The 19,945-nt window shown below is 40.1% G+C and overlaps 1 protein-coding gene across 10 annotated transcripts in view; it reads right to left on the reverse strand.

Moving 5' to 3' along the window:
- Positions 1 to 19,945, reverse strand: part of ATP6V0A1 (ATPase H+ transporting V0 subunit a1) — a 55,138-nt gene that overhangs the window by 24,366 nt on the left and 10,827 nt on the right. For 5 of the 10 annotated variants that reach the window (XM_042474070.1, XM_042474076.1, XM_042474074.1 and 2 more), the window contains exons 6-14: positions 14,800 to 14,903; positions 13,231 to 13,357; positions 10,097 to 10,179; positions 9,787 to 9,880; positions 6,855 to 7,067; positions 5,661 to 5,811; positions 1,529 to 1,668; positions 489 to 649; positions 141 to 231 (exon numbers count right to left, since the gene is read on the reverse strand). In XM_042474070.1, coding sequence (XP_042330004.1) covers positions 141 to 231; positions 489 to 649; positions 1,529 to 1,668; positions 5,661 to 5,811; positions 6,855 to 7,067; positions 9,787 to 9,880; positions 10,097 to 10,179; positions 13,231 to 13,357; positions 14,800 to 14,903 — 1,164 coding nt within the window. The remainder of the gene's footprint in view (positions 1 to 140; positions 232 to 488; positions 650 to 1,528; positions 1,669 to 5,660; positions 5,812 to 6,854; positions 7,068 to 9,786; positions 9,881 to 10,096; positions 10,180 to 13,230; positions 13,358 to 14,799; positions 14,904 to 19,945) is intronic. The other 5 variants (XM_042474079.1, XM_042474078.1, XM_042474073.1 and 2 more) reach the window with 2 other exon arrangements.

Raw genomic sequence — 19,945 nt, forward strand, 5'->3', positions numbered from 1 at the left:
ACCATTAATTAGGGCCACAATTTCACAAGTCAGAAATGATACCAATAGAAATAAGGAAGACAATGAAAGGCTGCAGAAAAAAGTAGGACAGACAAAGTAGAAAAGAAAAGACAGGAGGAACAGGAAATGAGGCCTCTTACCGGATCTATGCCAAAGGGGTATGGTCCACCAAAGACACCTTCAACAGCAGGATTGACTTGAAGCACAGGATACTCTCGAAGAAGGTCTTCTCTGTGTGGAAAAGAGTATGGTGAAAAATTGAGATGGAAAGCACAAGCACAAGAATTTCACTACACGGTATCAAGGAAGGGAATGCAGCACAACTTTTAAAATTCTGCACAGAGAAAGTATGTGTTGTAAAAGATATCCCTTGTTGTCATCCCATCCATGTTGCTGGCACCACACCTGCCCAAAACCCATTGCTCAGGCCGCCTTGCCAAGCATTTTCAAGGCTCCTGCCTTCACAAGCATCACATCACATCACTTACGACCAGTTGCCTTTAGATGAAAACATGGGCCGAACACTCCAGGAAGAGCCAAACATGTTGAGTGACTTTGAGAAGCAATCATTGTAAATCAGGCCAGTATAAATGGAAAAACAGCCCATCAGGAGAATGATGTACCGGCCACTGAAAATCATGCTGAACATCTGAAAGATTAACAAGGTAGATAAAGAGAATTTGGGGTGGGAACAAGGCAAGGAAGTTTTTAAAAAATGACTGGCAATCTATACCCAAGACATTGTGTCTGAAAACTAAACAAAAAGACACTGCAGTCCCAGGAACAATTGGAGAAATAGCTTCCTCTATTTCATTCAACTGCTTGGGTGTCCCTTGGTCCAGATCTACAAAGACAGTGCATGTACTGGGAATGCCTGTGAACTGCTTTGTTCCAGAAAATGAAGCAAGAAAAAAAACACACCCTTAGATCTTGCATAGCTTTGCAAAGGAGTCTGAAGCTCTTTCAAATCTGAATGTGAAACCAAATTCTGAATAAATCTAAGTTCAGAAGAAACTAAAATTAAGCTTGTTGACATCCCTACCCTTCTCTAGCTCTCTACTGTGCATATCTCAAAATTCACTGACAGTGTCTAAAACTTCTTTCGTGGATAAAATTTTAAATGCTCAGAAATAAAGGTTGCAGGAACTATGGGTGTATCCACACTGCAGAATTAAAGCAGTTTGACATCAGTTTAACTGCCATGACACTATCCTACAGAATCCTGGGATTTGTAGTTTGGTAAGGCACAAGAATTCTTTGCCAGGCCAGGCTGAATACTTCACAAATACCTCATCACAAATCCCAGGATTCTGTAGGACAGAATTATGGTACCCAAAGTGGTGTCAAACTGTTTTAGTTCTGCAGTGTGGATACACCCTATGATCAGAAGGAAAATATACCTTCATTTGGGTCTATTTGATCACCTAATGTACCAAAGTGCTTGATAAAAAAAACAACAGACTACTTCCCATTTTTGCATCTATTACCTTCCTTGCAGCCCACCTCGAGTTGAGGCTGGTCTCATTACCTCATTGTCGCTCTTCTGTGACAGAATTCGGCTCTCCCTGATCACCATCCACACAGCAAAAAGCGTCATAAGAATACCATGGCCGAGATCCCCAAACATCACAGCAAACAGGAATGGGAAGGTAATGATTGTGTATGGAGCTGGAAAGGATGCAAGAGTGAATATTATCACATCACAGAACAACACATAACATGTAGTGGAAAAGGAAAATCTACTGGACAGTGTCAGACCCCAGCAGATCCTGATAATGGGCCCAGCACTTATAAGTTGGTTTAATATACACTGAAGATCAATTGCTGAGAACCTAACTAGCAGTTAGTTAATGCACCAGATATTTAAAAAAATACTTAAGATTTATCAAGATGAAAATGTTTATGATTCTGGAACACACGCATTCCCACTTTACTGTATTTCCTATCCCAATAGACTCCTCAGATTACCTCATCTTCCCATTCCAGGTTTCTGTGGGATGCAACATCTATTCTACTGTATAACCTGAAAAACTGGACATTCTTGCAGGAGCTAATGTTGGTTTAGAAAAAGCTTAATTCACAAATTCAGTCTGGGTGGGGAAAAACTTTAATATACCACAAGTAGTGTGAAAACAGAACTCGTGTGAGGAAATGAATGTCATACTGCTTCCAATTTGATTAAACAGTAAGCTGACATGCCAGTTCAGCTATTTCTCCTTCTCAGTGGTCAGATCAGCTGTAACACAGCTTTCTTTCTCTCCTGCAAAAACCTAATCTATCTGCTTTAAGGAGGCTATCTTCTCACAGTGGGCTACTGCATTAAGGAAAAGACTGTACTCAGGGTAAAAAGAAACAGCACGAAAAGCAAAGTTAAACTGGTAAGAAACTTCCTATTCTGATTTTTGTTGTTGTTATGTGCCATCAAATGAAGTTTTGACTTATAGTGACTCTGTGAATGACAGTCCTCCAAGAGCCCTGTTATTAACAGCCCTATTCAAATATTGCAAATTTATGGCAACAACTGCTTTAATTGAGCTGTTTTTTGGTATGTATTTTTGAAGTAAGTATTTTTGAAGTGGTCTTCCACTTTTACTACTGATTTCAACTTTATCCAGTATTATAATTCAGTTCCCAATGAATTATATCATCCCATGGTATGTCCAAAGTACAATACCCTCAGTTTAGTCATTTTAACCTCTAGTTGAGAGCTCAGGTTTAATTTACTCTCAGACCCATTTATTTGTCATCTCCAATATATTTCTTTTTCCTATCCCCTACTGCATATGAACTAGCATAACTGCCTGCTTTTAAAAACTCTTAAGAGAAATTCATGGAGACGCAGCCTACTGACAACTATTTGTTATCTTATCAGCAAAATGAGGAAGTCATCAGCACAGCACAGAACACTACTCAGGGTTCTACCAACTATGCCATTTCTGATACACCCCATCTTCTTCCCTTACAATTTCCCTTGTGTTCTTCAGTGAAACCTGCAACAAAATGCTATAGCGTGATGTGAAGGATTGAAGACACCCCATTTCCAAGCCCCAACACCACTGAAGTATCCAATGAGCCTACTGATCTGAGCCGGTGAGCTAGTCCCTACTAAGCTGTTGTGCCTGTACCCACTTCAAGATTTGCTCTTTCTTTTTGCAAATAAGTTTACAAACATAGTTTTTTGTGGGTTTTTCAGGCTATGAGGCCATGTTCTAGACAAAATACTATGGAAGCCTTCAACTTCACAATTTTACAAGCCTTGGAATGTCCTCAGACCTGCTGACACCTCCTCATCTTAGATGTGGATGGTTCCATTTTAATGACAGAAAATTCCACATTACATATACATAAATGTATATATAGCATATCATTAAGTCAGAAAACAAAGTCTGACCAAAAAAAAAAAAAAAAACCTGACCAAAAAAAAAAAACCTGGGCAAACTTCTACACAAGTCAATGCCGGAACAGAGATCCAACATGAAGGCAGTGACAAGAGGCAGAGAAGAGAAGCCCTTCTTGGCATGGCAGGGGGTGACAGGAGCTCTCCCACCCCATTACCCCTCCCTTGCGCAAACTGGAGAAAGAAAGGTAGGCCCCCCTCACTTCCCTCCGACCTCACCTTTTTTTGGCCTGAGCCACATTCAGCAGCAATGTGAAGGAACCAAAAGAGAAACTGGTGGTCATTTTTAATAGGGGCATAATGTATAACCCTCATGAGGCTTGACAGTCTCTCTGCAGAGAGGCTTATACAGTAAGCCCCTATTAAAAATGGATGTTGCAGTCTCTCTTCAGGCTCCCCCATGTTGCTACAGAACCCACCTGGGCTGAAAAAAGAAGGTGAGGAAGAGGACTGGGCTCATGCCTATGGCAATTTTTGTTGCAGGTTTCACTGTAGAGGGAACACACACACACTTTCCCCCCCTCATTTATATTCTTCCTTATCTGTATTGGGATAGATGTAGAAATTTTAAGATCAACAAAGCCATTTTCACTTCCCGATTGTAACTCCTCAGAAGCATCCTCTCCTTCTCTTCGTAAGTATGTTCCTTCTATGCACTTTTAAAAGGAGGAAAATATTTGTTTGTTACATGCCCCTAGGTTTTACCCTCAATTTATCCATGAGCCATAGCAAAATCCATAATTCTGACCCCAAAAGCCTATCCTTGACTTATACATGAGGTCAACTTATACATAAGTATGTACAGTATATGATAAGCAGAAATGGAGCTTTCTGTACCTAGAGGCAGTATACCTATGATTACCCACCACTAGTCATTGTTATATTCACCATGCCCTGTTTGTAGGCTTCTTAGACTATTCTTAGCACTACGCTCCTGGACTTTTGGTACTAGATGCTGAATAAGTCTATATATTCTCTGTGAGCACTCTTACAAAAAGATGAAGCAAGAGATACAAATTTTTATTACAACACCACATCAGACAGATAAATAAAACAATTTTATTAGAAGGAAGACGTGCCTGCAGAAAGGCAATAATCATTGCATTTATGCAGTATGTGAAACTCTTTGGAGTACATTATATTTTTGTAGCCAACCCCTATAAATCATTTTTTTGTGGTTTGAACTGTGTTTTTGGTTTTATTTATGTCATTTTTGCTATAGTGGTATAGTGTTTTATTACGGGTGTTTTATATTGTAGTTTAAAGATGATCTTTGAAGATTTTCCCTCATTCTTCAATGAATCATTTTGAATAGTAGTATGTTTTAGAAATTACTTTATAAACTCTTGGAAATTTAAAAAATATCTAGGGTAGTCGTGTTGGCCATATAGCAAATCCAATAACATCCAAACAATGTTACCTTCATTGGCCCAACCAAAATGTACAATTACATGTTGCAAGCTTACCATCTACCTCCCTACCATCTTACCTCCCTATCATCTGAACAATGACCAAAAACAGAAAATGCAGGACTATGACTAACATCTTTTATTTCTTTCTCCTGTTTGCCTGATGAAGAAGCCAGTGTGACTTGGAAAGCTTGCAACATGTAATTGTGCATTTTGGTTAGTCCAATAAAGGTATCACTGTTTGGATGTTCTTGGAAATTTAGTATTTAACCTACAAATTCTGTGCTCCCTTTGAGGTCAATGAAGGGATGACAGGATGAAAAGAAAGTGTTCCTACACTAAGAGGGAGAGAAAGATAAAAGAAAGAAAGGTAGAAGATTTGCAGGATCCTAAAATCTTTCATTTCCTAGACATAGCCTCAAATTGGCCTGCATTCTATGCCAAGCCAGATGCTGGTATAATTAAATTCCCTCTCATTTGAGGCAACAGGAGGGAAAACAAAAGAGGGTAAAGGAAGAAGCAGCCAGTTTCTCCTCTCCTTCTATGCCTCAGCCACTGTGATTTTGCAGGGCTCTGGAGATGAGTTGGCAGGGACTATTTCACATCCCTATTTCTACAGAAAATTAAAGGGTTTCAATACATTATGTAGGCCCATAATGGAACAGGGAGAGAAAAGAACTATTATCTGTGTACCCTTTGGTACCTCAATCCACCTGGCCCCATCCACACATCCACACACACATCAGATTTCATCTATACATTCAGGATGTCACTGTGCATAGGACAGAATGCTTCTTTAAGAATACATCACAGGCTTGAAGTAAAGAGTGTTTTGGTATCCCACACAACATTACCTGGATTGATCTCACGGTAAGTCCCAATCCCATAGGCATCTACTATATTTTGAAATCCAGCAGTGAACTTGTTGGTTTTATTGTATGTGGGGGGCGTCTGGTTGGTCTGCATCCTGTTTAGGATGGAGGGGACAGTGGATCCACTGTGCTCCTGTAAACCATAAACAGACAAGGTATTAAAGAAAATAACTTACAGTGGAGGAGAAGTCCTAATATCTCCCCCCCCTCTCTCTCTCTCTCTCTCTCACACACACACACACACACACACAGAAACATGCACAAACCTTTGTCAATTATATAGAAAGTGGCTACAGGTTGTCTTTTGAAGCTCCCTGTGGTGCTGCTTTTGCTTTTGGTGGATTCAAGTTACATGAGAAGATTTCATTCAAAAAGGAATAAGAAAAAGAGACCAGACAAAAATTTCTCCCTGAGCCTCAACTAGCAAACGAATTAGCGGACTCCATTACGGTCCCAGTTAATTTTTTTACCCTGCATGCTTTTTACAAGTCTGAGCATTAAGTCAAAACACACATGCAAATGCACACAGTGTATGTCAAAGTAGCCAGTGTCCTCTTAGGAGAAGGAAAAGATAACCAACCAAAGAATTTCAAAACTAGGAGTCAGTTGTCCTCAGGCCAAAGGGAATCCTGTCTGAATCAGAAAATGAATCTATGCCATGGGTGTGCCCTTCTCAAAGGCCAAAAATCTAAGCAAATGTCCTCTCCAGTAAGAGCTGAGGAATGTAGACTAAAGGCTGTGTGTTTTCAAAACTGGACATGTTTCAAGCAAGAGCACTGTGCTCACCTCCTGCTGCAAGTTGGCGAGGACAAGAGAGCATTCTAAATAAGGATTCCCAATGCAGTGTGGCCCTTTTAAATGTGGTGATGCTAAAATACCCACAGAAGGGTTGAAAGCAGGAGTGGAAAAAGAAACATAACTGTATTTACCAAAGTGCATGCATACAGAGAAGCAACCAAATACTGCCTTCTGCAATCCATTCAGACATCTCTGCTCCCCAAACAGGTTTCCCAGTAAGAGAAGCAAATTTTGCTTCTGAAACACAAATTTCCCTAGACTTGTTTTGGATGAAATTTGTCTGAAACATGTATTTGCCTGCACTTTACACATATTTATCTAAAGTGTGTGACAGCAATAGTTTTAGGACAGAATTGGAGAGCTATGAGTTGTACTTACTGTGCCACGCCTGAGGGCAAACTGAATGGAGTCAAGGTCAGCAACAGGACACCAAACTTCAGCAATGAGGCATTTCTGGGTCACATCAATATTGCAGAGGTTTAAGGTGTGGTAGATTGCCTTCATCTTGCGAACCTTTATGAACCAGACACGGACATTCTTGGCAGCAGCTTGCAGGACCCTCTGCCGATGATCCTCTGTTTGGTTCAGCACCTGCCATAGGAAAGGGGGACATGTCTTCTAAGGCCAGGCTCGGGGCTTTATGAAAAGTGCCCCTTGCATTTATTCACAGTTAGAGCTAAAGGGTCTGCATCTAGAACGGATATAAAAATCTGGAACTAAAACCACTGAGTGCAAAATCTGCACTCAGAAAGGGAAAAAAAGAATGCTGATTTTATGATTGGTGGAATCTGATTATATTGTTGTTGGTTTTAACTTTGTTAATTATGTCAAATGTCACCTAGATAATTGGCTTCCCCATGTAAATAAGATAAAATAATATGGCTGTACAGATCCTTAATGTGAATTGTTTATTCTGTGTCTAACAAAGGAGAAAACGAAGGAGGCATGTCAAACATTATGTCTTCATCTTATAATCTATGGCAGTGCTATACAATTCTCTCTGACATAATGCACTTTAAACTTTATCTGTGCACCCACACAATCTACACACTCAATTTCTACTCTCTTTGTTCAGCATTTAGAAAGCCAAGGTTCACAGCACATTCAGTTCTCACAAGAGGGTGAATTATTTCCATGGTATATTACCCACAAAATGAAAAACATGGACAGCCCTTTCATATCAATAAGATATTCTGCTGAAGTCCAAGAGAGAGTGGTAAAGAAAATGGGAGTGGAAAAGACCACCCCTGCTCACTAGCTCCACTGTTCCAGTAATGCTACTACATTTTTCCATTTTACCCATAAACAAACACATTCTTGACTCTTCCCAAAGCCTCTCCTATAACTATTTCAAATAAAAGAATGTATATTTCCACTAAGGGATGTTTTATCCCTTCCGTACACCTGGTACTACTTGCTAGAAAGACTGACATAAGGGAAAATAACTGTGGAAATCTGCATGAATGAAGCAGATTTCTTGTAATATGGGGGGACGGGGGAGGACAGAGAGACCAGATGGTCTCAGAACTTCTGTTTTTTATTTTTTAAAAAACGATCCATGCCTGAACTTGTCCTCTGTGGCTCTCATTGACATAAAATAACTTCATGACAAGGCTACAGCAATATTACCACTTCAGAAGCCACAGTAAGATGCTCTTTTTACTGTACTTGAAATTGAGTACTTCTACACTCTCTGAAACCTAGTTGAGAGGTATATTGACAATCTTATTGCCTTCTTGCAATGCGTATGTAAGCCCTGTTATGATCTGCAATTATTCTGTTATGAATAGGCTTTTCATCAGGACCTCTGCCATAGAATACATGCTGGACAGGATAAATGCTCTTCCAAGATCTGCTGATTCCAAGTCTTCAGGGATCAATGCTAACTGAACTGAACTTAGAAACTAACCAAAATCTAATCAGCATGTAACTCTAGCAACACTGGTCAGATCAGTGCCTCCTAATTCCTATAAGTAGACTACAGTATTCCATATCAGTTAAACAAAGCATTCATTGGAGAACAAACTTGTCTTAGCCTGTATCCAGGGTTACAAAGATGCCCATGACTGTTAGCAAAATCTTTATTTTCCAAGAATGGGTGGGGCTCGTATTTTGGTTTCAGCTGATAAGACACACCTCCACACAGTAACTACTGGTTACAAAAGCAGCAAAACAAGATGCAACATCACCCACAGGCTGCACATCTGCTCCAACAGGTCAATAATGAATAAACTCACTTCCTGAGGAGAACCTCAGTTGCCCACCTAGCAAGTGGAGGGGCTCTCAAGACTACCTTCAGCATTCAGCCAAAGGAACAGAACCAACAGAGAGTCAGCACATAATGAGGTTTCAAACTGAGTAGCAAGTAGTAACATTCTAAAGTATCAAAAGCCACAAAGTCCTAAGATATTGAACAATGAAAACTGTCACCTATCAGTCACTAGAAAAAGACAGCCTGTCAATACTACAAGCCTACCTCAGTCATATACTGAGGTCAGAAGGCAGACTGAACCTGTTTAAGAAAGTATCTAATACATGAATGTCTACTCAGTGTCAAAAAAATCTGAGAGAATCTGATGACACCATTAAGATTATTTTTTTAAAAAATTCTATGACTGGGCCTCAATTTTCTTGGACCAGAGCTACTATACTAGAAAATGCTACAACCTTAAGTGGTCACACAAGTACAGGAAAACAAATTAACAACATACAGCTCTCATTTGTTGTTGGCCAGCTTGAACCTGAACCATCACACACATAATTCCTACCCTAAAATCTCAATTGTGTATGCAACTGCCAAAGAGTGCACCAGAGGAGCCTATTAAATAGAGGAAGGGGAATGGTTTATCTATATTGCCTTCTCAAGAAATACACACAGCAGCAGTACAGGTGACTTAAAGGGACTGCCAAACCTTCCAAACTCTCATAGAAAAGGCACAATAAGATACTATTTAATGCCACTCCTAGGTCTAGAAACAACTGGCATTTATGTATCAGATCCAGAACATGTGTCTATTTGGTGTGTGGGAACACTGCAACATTTCAGACGTTGTTGGACTGCAATGCAACTTCCAAGAGCCAGTGATATGGAATGTTGGGAATTGAAGTTCAACAATATTCAGAAGGGTGCACAATTGCCATCCTTGACTTAGATAAATAAGAATACATTCCATATTACATTGTGGGTGTATAGACAAATCTGCCAAAATACAGGAAGCCACAGCAGAGAACTGAAAACTCAGAGGCAAAACCAGTATAATAAAGAGGTAACAAAAACCCCTCCCTCTCTTATTCCCATCACCAGTTATACCATCTGAAGATCATCAATCCTGGTGTTAACGCCAGCAGCCATTTCCTTCCTTTCCTGTGGTGTTTCTGGACAGGGATAGAGAGAAGCCCGGAATCTGAAAGACACATGAGCTACTCAGGGACAAAGAAATTATATGACTAAGATAAAGGGATGCTTGCAATGTGAAAGCCAGCTCTATATGAAAAGTGGCTGATAATAGACAGGCTGTTATATCAATTGTATTTCAAAGAAACAGAACTCAGATGAGTTATAATAAAGCCTGCTTGGACTCAAATGAGAAACAAAGAATCCCTTACTTCAACATGCTTACCCTTCACAGATCTTTTTGACTCTGTTCTTCAGTTGGTCACCTTGGAAGAAAATAATGAACACAGACTTGTGCACGTAGTCACCCTAGAAAGGACAAGAAACTGATGCAGAGAGAATATTCATGGCAGTAACAAAATTAATGTTTGGTGTCGAAGCCTTAAAGCACTAGTAGTACTGGGCTATTCATTAACCAGTATAATTAGCAGATTGTACTGGGATGACTGGTTCAAATTTTCTGTTTAGCCATTAAATTCTCTGTGTTGTACCTCAACTTAGCCTACCTCACATGGATGTTGTGAGGGGGAAAATGAAGAGGAAGTCTACATGAAAAATGTAGATTAGCTTAAGCTCCCTGCAAAACAGCCTGAGGAAATAAAATACAACAGTGCCTTAGCTAAAACAAAAACATTTTTCATGGAACATGGCATACCAGCAACAATCTCATGAGTGCTATGAAAGAAGAGATATTTTAGGCACTTCACTATCTCAAAAAATGAGTCTGCTCCTCTACACCAACCTCCAATAATGGAACTATATAATTTGATCCATAATAGCCCAATGGCTCTAGAGAACTCAAGTAAATCAACCTAGCCATGCACAGAAAAGATAAGCAAAACAAAGAAACAACCCTGCCTCCACACACCTCCTTCCAGACTCATTGACAGACAGCAATTCTTATTCAAATGCAAACTGCAAGTGTAGAACCTCAAGAGTGGTAGCTGACAAACAAGATCAAAATCAGAGATCCATTTTTGGATTTTGTGTGTGTTGTTTTTTTTTAAAAAAATTTACAGCTTAATTATTAATTTCATGAATATCATCTCTTCCTTTTGTATACCGAATACGGCCACCAGGAGACCTACAATGAGGGCAAATTCTGAGACTCGTGCAAGTCTGAAACAGAGATGGATAAATTTTGAAGAATGTCTTAAGTGTTTCTTGAAAGCTGTGACAGTCTCACTGCTGCAGAATTTATCCTAAGGGTTGTCCCCACAGCCATATTATAGCCCTTAACTCCACACACCACAGCAGCCTCTGTATAGTTAAAGGCCATAAAATAGTTGTCAGGATAACTTGCAAGTGGATTTGGCCGTGACAGGACCTTCATGACTTTCAAGAACCACTTCTGAAGCACTAAGGTGGACTTCAAAATTTATCTACTTCTGTTTCAAACCCTCACAACCACTCCAGAAAGAGTATCAAATAGTCCCATTGGAGGGCTCACTGTCACTCCACAGAAGAAAGTGGAGGGGTGTTTTCAATTCAGCTAATGAACTTTGAAGGTTAGAGGAATCCTAATGTAACCAGAGAACCCAGGCAGATAAATCAAGCAGCTGCCTCTGGAGTAACCAGTCAGAAGGAAAAGAAGTGAATGGAAAGGAACTGATGTCTATGATGCACTTTGCAGTCCAACCTTTGAACTCTCTAGGGAGTCTAAAGATGCATTCCTCAGGCTGCTGGCTAGGCTGAGATAGCAATTCCCCCCTTCCTGTATTTGTTCAAGCAAGATGCTGGGCCACCTCAATCAGGAAATTTTTGCACAATCCTGATGAGAATCATAGCACTATGTGCAAGTTTTTTTGCCATTAGAACTTAATCCATCCATAGAGGGAGTATGAATCAGAATGCCTTCTTCAAGACAAAACTGGGATTGTACTTCAAGAAAAAACAGTGGATTGCATAACTTATATCAGTATGTGCATGATGCAAACTGATTATTTAGGACATCAGTGGACACGTGATGGAAGAAAATTAGTTGGGATTAAGATCCCGAAAGAAGGGGGCAGAAAGTCTCCCTCCCAACTCCTGGATACCTCTCACTATCTTGCATCTTTCTAAGAACTTTTCAAAAAATCAATTTTTACTTTAATTACTGCATCTAAGGCTCAGATTTTAAAATTAGAGGTAAGAGCACCAAATCTGCCTGGAAGGTCAAACTTGAAATAACTAAACTCCAGTCCCAGAAGACTGCCATTACTCAAAGATTGAGAAAACACACTCTGTATAAGCTTCGTGACAAGAGTAGTTAACCCTCAAAAGCAAGCAAGAAGTCCAGAACTCCAGAAGAAGCGTCCTACTCGCCCACCCCCCACCCCCACCATGGCAGTGACTGGGCAGAGAGAGAGAGAAAGAAAGGAAGGAAGGAAGGAAGGAAGGAAGGAAGGAAGGGGGTTCTGCCTACTTTTCCCTATGGCACTGTCCACCATTCACTCCTGAATGATGCTATCAATAGATAAAAAGCCTCCCTCACACCTACTTCACTCCTTTCCATGTTCCACGGCCAAGTATGAACACTCAGAATTAGATTTGGCATTGAAAATTGGCTCAGATTAGCTGATCTCTTCAAACAGGAAACTTACTCTTAACAAAAAATTATTCTTAGCCATGTTACAAACGCAATAAAAATCTTGATCATAACACTAGCAGCCTGAGCTAACAGAGCTGTAACAAAAAGTATCACATAGTTTCAGAATCTGTTAAGATGCGGTACATAACACTCACAGGGCTGGGGGCCAATTCCCCGCCTGGTACCTGCTACAGGTCATGCCCTCATCTACAAAACTCATCAGCACAGTATAAAAGTACAAAACATTTTAAATATGGTTTTGTAGTCTGACACCAATGTTTAACCACTAAACTTTAGAGCACATTTTCAGGTCAACTTGGGTTTGCAAAAGAGGCCTTGCAGAACCACATGTGGCCCACTTCTGAATTAAGCAGTCATATTTAAAATGCAGGCCAGATTTAAATATATAGAACACATACAACAAAGTATACAAATACTTATTTAAATCCATCTGATAAATTATTCAGTTCTTTAGCTGATCCATTTGTGTTGGATTTTTAAAAACGAATTATATTTTTGAAGATACTGACATACCAGATGATTCACATTTTTTAACAGAAAGAAATGCCAATTTCTTTCACAAGCCCTCACATAAATAGGGTGTACTATTCAAATCAAACTAAGAACTTCTTTCATTTCAACCCCAGTTAAAATAAGCCTTTTTCCCAGCCCACAGCAGAAATCAAGTTTTAATCAGTCTCTTATTAAGAAAAACAATACATTAATATCTGAAAGCTTTTGGCATGACAAAGAATAGCAGCTTGCTGCTACAGAAATGGCTTATATACCGTTACTGGATCTTCCAATGGATTTTCAATTTCAGCTTGACGCAAGAAGACGTTTCCACGGCACACCCTCCACAGCATACGTTCGAAGGTAGGGATCCTCTCACGGCTAATGACACCAGCCACAAATCTGAACACAGAAGTGAAAAGCAAAAGGAAAGGGCATAATGTGTCAGAACAAGGTAACTGTCAACATAGGACCTACAAGAAAACTTTCAGGGATATAAAGCCCCATTTTGTAGCTATAAAAAGAAAGTTCAGAGAGCATCCCAAACCAAGCAAGGGACAAAACAGATGCTGCCACTTTGATCGCCAGATCAGGGCAATAGCAACCACATGCTGCAGCCCTGATCTGGCATTTTTCCAGGCCAAGAAGCAGCAGCAAAATGCTTCTCCTTCTTGGGCTGGAAAAAAGCATAGTGGTTATTTGGTTAAAATGTAATGTTTTCCAAGAAAATTTAAAAATATATATTTTTTTATTTTTTAAGTTAAAAATTTGAAATTTTAATTTTAAAAAATTCTGAGCCCTGTCCTTTCTCCTCCCGGTGAGCTTCACCCCACTCCTACCATCTCTTAAAGCATTTTAAAGGGAAGCAGGCAAATGCCAAAGCCCATTTCTGCCAAAGGTTAGGTGTCACCTGCTATGGTCCATACCCCTTCATCCCCCAAGTGACACCCCTGGTCTGGAATAATGTCTGAACTGAGCAAAAGTAATAAATACCACTGAGCTGTCAGAACAAAATCTAAACAAGCTTTATTGTTAAAGAAAGCAGAGAATTACTGGAGGATTCCATCTATTAAAAACACATACTGATGAGAAAACCCATATGGAGAAAGCAATCTTGACCAAATCGCAAAAAATAAAAATTAATCTGGCTTTCATAGTGGCTAGGCAGAAGCTCCAGAAGTTGCAAATCTCCCACAGCAGCAGGTGGGACTAGTTTTGTTGACGCAACCTGTGATATGGTAACTTGTCAAGATACACTGACAGTGGGTGCACTGTAATAGCTTATGCTACAAGTTAGTCTCAAAGGTGCTGCTAGATCCCTTTGCGTATGGGGGGGGGGGGGGAAGAGTAGGAAATATGAAGCATAATGTCAGACCTGTAGGAAATCAGATAGGTGGGCAAAAATGCCACACATACCCTGCAAACAATGCCTCCAAAGTCTCTGAACATTTTTGCCCCTCCCCCAAGGGTGAATTTCCTCTCCTAAAAACAGCCAAGGCAGCAATTTAGCTTTAGTGCTAAAACACACCAGGTTTTCAAAACATCTTTATATTTTGATAGTATTAAATATGGACATATATTAAAGTTTCCAGTTTTAATTAAACAATTGGCATAATATTCAACTTAATTTTGATCTAATACACAGTAATTAAATTCACAGCTTGAGCAGAAATATAACAGACCTGACATCTAAAATGATTGGCCCGTTATCTTCAAGTCACCTGGACAAAAAGCCAAGATGAAGGAATCCAGGTCAAAATCCTAATACCTTAACTAGTCACATCAGTTCTGAGAGTCTACAAAGCAGCCAATGACTATTGCTAAAACAGGAAAATAATACATACCCCAGTCGCAGTGGGGTTCCTCTTCCCATCTCGCTAGGCTCTAGTAGTGACGAAGACTCCTCCAACAAGTCGGGATCCGCCATCTGCTGATGATGCAATTCAGCCTGAATTCACAAATCAATTAATATCTAATGAAACTAGTTAGTGGCATGCAGGAGGATGAGGAACCAGGAGATGAATGAACAGAAGCAAAGACAGAAAAGACAAGCGAGAAAATAAGAGACAAGAGAAGGCTCAATGAAAATATGAAAAGGTGAGCAAGGAATCTGTGGAAAATCAACAGAAGGAAAGAAGCAAGGTGCTTATGAAACACACCAGTCTTTTCCACTGGGCAAAAGCTGCTCTGGATTGCAAGTTAAGCTCCACAGTATTATGATGGGAAAGAAACAGTTCCCAACCAGGCTCAGGAAAGAGGGTCTTTGGGGTTTGTTTGTTTGTTTCCCTTTAAAGGCAACGGTTTGATTGAGACTTATGTCACTTCTCTGTCCTACTGTGAAGGGCAGGGAAGGTTTGTAACAGTGCATGCTACTGCTATCAATGAAGATGCTCCAGAAAATGAGGCGAAAAGCAACTGAGAAGTTGCACTAAGATATATAGATTATTGGGCCAAGCACTCCACACTAAACAGTACTATATATACTTTGAGTTTCAGGCTGAAACAGCAAAAAATAAAACACTGCTTTATGCCAGGACTGAAGCCTCCAGCTATTATTGGACTGCAGCTCCTAGCCATGCTGGCTAGGACTGCTGGGAGCTCAAAACTGACAATACCTGGAGAATTATTTGACGCCCATCCTTGTTCTATATTAACGAAAGCTAGATTTGAAGCTTAACCATTGGAAATGCTCTGAGCACTTCTTCTGTCTTGAGTGAATTTAGCAGGTATTTCCCAGTGGATTTTTCCTGGCTAGTTGCAGTGAGATAAATTGTTAAGGGGGAAAAGATGCCATGATGCTTAATTGTATGCTGGATACCAAGGTCAAAAACATCCAAGCAAAATCTGCTACATTAATTAACACAAATCTGTATGATTTCCTGCTTTGCATAACTTATTACAAAATGTTACTATTTTGTATAATTAATAGTAATTTTACTAGTCAAAGGGAGACAAGGACACTGAAGGCCTAGCTGATAGAAATTAGCAATCCTCTGTTGTGTGCCTTCAAGTCATTTCTTACTATGGTGACCCTATCATGCTGTTTTCTTAGTAGTAGCTTCTCGGATTTCAGATGGTTTAGTCAATGGCACATCCAAGTATATTTTCATAGTCAGAAGGACTGAAAACCTGTTTTGTTTTGTTTTTAAAAATTGAAGTCAAGATTCTTCAGCCATACAGAAACCTACCTGATTCTATGCTTTCAGAGAATACAAGAGCTTTGGTTATATGACAAGCTCTGTTTTGTAAACTGATCTGAAGAGGAACAAGATAACTTATGTCTTGCTTTGGCAAAAAGCAATTTATATCTTCTTCAGTTCAGATGGCTCTCTGATAAAGTGCTTTGTTGCCCAATACTCACAACATGTTTCCTTTCAAAGCAAACATGACTTGGAATATTTTACACATCTGTATAGCACCTTTATGGTTACTGAAATAGATAGGAATATATACATTAATTTCACTCTGTAAGCTGGGAACTTAACTTGCACAACCACTAATGATACAGCTCAAGAAGGATGTTGATGCCATATCTTCAGATGCAGCATTAACATGAGAAAACAGTTACAATAATTTCTACCTTGACAGCCCACAAAGTAAAGAGAAGTATTTTAAAGAAAAGAAGCATACAAAACTAGGATGGGGGGAATAGTTTCCTACCTCCTGATGCATGCAAAGGCTGCTGAAAACTGAGGCAAGTGCCCTTTTGATATAATTTGGAAGACATACATCAGGCCACAAAACAAGCCACAAGATCAGTGTAGCAAAACAGGGACACTGATTTGTCAACCAAGGTGCAAAAGGACTCCTTACAATAGATCTTGAACTGCCAAATCTGTTAAGCTTTTGAGGGTAATATAGGCCATGTTCAGAATCTACCATCAGCCAGAATCAATCATTTCTGGAAAAGTTGGGAACAGCTAAACAAACACGTCATAGACCTTCTGTCTGTGGTTTGTTTATTAGCTCATCTCTCTCCAAACAAGCCAGAACCACATGCCATTGGCTTTTCTAGAGAGAGAGAAGCTAGAACACCAGATCCAAGCATCAGAAAAAAATAAGGTCCTTGATTTATTTAGCCTCCCTTTTAGAATGGGAGTGTCAGAGCTGCACGCATCAGCAACCTGCCTCATTCCAAATGCTGGTTTATCATGCTGTCTAAATCAAATCATACTAATGTTTCTCTGGCAAATATGTCCTCCTACTCTCCCAATTCCTTCTTTGCTCTACAATTATATCCTTTCAAAAAGACAATTCATTACAGTATATAATCAAGTGTTACCACCTCCAGATCTTTGTGGACTTCTATACTACTTCCAGATAGCACAGAACCATGTACTTCCTTTAAGAGGGAGACTCTGCGAATCTAATTTATCACTTCTATATTATGTATGTAACAACTTTCATGTCACAAATCCAGGCACAAGAAACATTCAGGGGCAGCTGTGATGGCCACAAGATCCACAAAAACAGCAATAGTTTATTGGGCCAATCAAAATGTACAAAATACATCATTCAAACTTTCAAAGCTTCAATGGTTTCTTCATCAGGCAAAGATGTTAAAATTACACCAGAGAAAAAAAGTGACAATGACCTGGTACATATGGGGCCTGAAGCATGCCCTCATCATGTGCTAGGGTTGCCTCGGGGTGGCGCTTCCAGATGTCCCTCAACTCTAGCACGTGATGAGGGGGTCAAAATGGTGGCACCCTTGCGTAACAATCGGCACTGCCATTGTTATGCAAGCGCCACACGGCATCTGCATGGCAGCTGCGGCGTAAAAAGAACCCACTTTTTGTGGGTTCTTTTTCCACCGCAGGGAAGCCCCGCAGTTTGGCGGCTGCAGCTTCCCTGGAAGGGGGGGGGGGGGGGGGCCGGGAGACCACCCTTTTTGGGAGATCTGTACCGCAACAATATTGGAGTCAATATTGGCCTACATTTTGTCTCATATCTTATTCTGTTGCCAGTTAAGATGCATTTTGATTGGTCCAATAAAGGTATCACTGTTTTGTGGATTTGGAATTTTGTTGTATTCTGCTGCATGACCAACACAGCTTTTATTGATAATTTTGATTGTGAGTCAGTTTCAACTCATGGCACCCCAGTGAATGAGACATCTTCACGATCTCCTATCCTTAACTATTCTGCTCAGGTCCTGCAGGTTCAGGCCCATGACCTCCTTGATTCAATCTAACCATCTAATAATGCTCTCTCTCTCTTTCTACTGCATTCTATCTTTCCTAGCTTTATTCTAGCTAATATAAGGTCAGTCCACAGGCACGTAGGATCCATGTCATGCCTCCTCTAGATGTGGCCAAAGTACAACAGCTTCAGTTTCATCATCATGGCTTCCAGGGAGAGTTTGGGCTTGATCTGTTCTCAGACCCATTTGTTTGTCTTTTTGGCTGTCTACGGTATCTTTAGCACTCTTGTCCAGCACCACATCTCACATAAGTTGATCTTTTCTGTTTGCTTTCATCACTATCCAGCTCTCACATCATACATGGTGATGGGGAATACAATAGCCTGAATTATCCTACCATATATACTTGACTATAAGACGAGAAATTTATGCCGAAAAGGTGATCCAAAAAACCTGGGTCGACTTATATACAGGGCAATACAGTAACAGGCTTGCCCCTCAAGTGTTTTCTGCAGCCCACTGTCTCCTGAAGGAACAGCCCAGTTGAGGAATGGCTTAGAGGTAAAGGTTTGTTTTGCCCAACTCATCCTCAACATGGGTGTCTTCCTGAAGAAATCCTCCAAACGGACAGTTGGGATGAAGAAAGACTTGGGAGGCAAACGTTCGTTTCCCCCTACTCCCTGAGCTCGGGTGTCCTCCAGAGGACCTCTGAAGGGACAGCTTCGCTGAGGAAGGGCATGGGAGACAAACTTTTACTTCCCCCTCCTTCCTCAGCTCGGGTGTCCTCCAGAGATCCTCCAAAGGGACAACAGAGCTGGGGAAAGGCTTAGGAGGAAAACATTTGCTTCCCTCCTCCTCCTCTTCCTCAACTTGGGTGTCCTCCAGAGGTCCTCCATGGGGACAGCTGCACTGTGGAGGGGGAGGAAAGGTTACCCTTGACTTATCCACGAGTCATATCAAAATCCCTAATTACAGTCAAGTACATATGGTAATTTTGGTGTACAGTTTTATATCTTTGCACTTCCGGATCTTGTTTAGTTCTTTCATAGCTGCCCTTCTCATTCCTATTCTTCTGATCTCTTGACCACAGTCTCCATATTGGTCAGTGGTTTATCTGGGAAACCTTTTACTATTTTGACTTCTGCATCATATAGGATGAATTCATCTGTGGTCATTGTTTTTATTGTCTTAATGTTCAACATTAAGCCTACCTTAGCACTTTCTTCTTTGACTTTCTTTAGTAGTTGTACCAACTCTTTGTTGTATTCTGCTAGTAGTATGGTGTCGTATGCATATCTTTGGTTAATATTCCTCCTAGCTTCTCTCTACTTTCCCCCTGAGTCTAAACTTGCTCTGCTTATGATATTGAAAATGTTTCCTGAATTTGAAGATACTGAATTTTGCTGCAATTATAACTAGAGGAGCTATTGGACTAGGACTTAATTCTTTGAAATTTTTACCTCCAACAAAGGTTAAAAAATCTTTCATTTAGGCTATAATTGCCAATTTTTACCTATATTGCATCTAAATGTTTTTCCAGATATAAAAGTAAAGAGACTTCTTGAGAAATTAAATCTTGACCTAAGAAAGTGATAGTTACATTCAAAACACACTGCAGAAATAATCCAGTTAGAGACCACTTTAACTACTCTGGCTCAGTGCTAGAGAAATCTGAGAATTGTAGTTTATTGTGGCACTACAGCTTTCTGACAGAGGCGGCTAAATGTCTCACAAAAATACAGTTCCTAGATTCTCTATCACTGAGTCAGGGCAGTTAAGGTGGTCTCAAACAGGATTATTTCTGCAGTGTGTTTTGGATCTCAGCCCCACAGTGAACAGATTTTGCC

This window comes from Sceloporus undulatus, chromosome 6 (genome assembly GCF_019175285.1).
Source record: "Sceloporus undulatus isolate JIND9_A2432 ecotype Alabama chromosome 6, SceUnd_v1.1, whole genome shotgun sequence".
Classification (NCBI taxonomy): Eukaryota; Metazoa; Chordata; class Lepidosauria; order Squamata; family Phrynosomatidae; genus Sceloporus; species Sceloporus undulatus.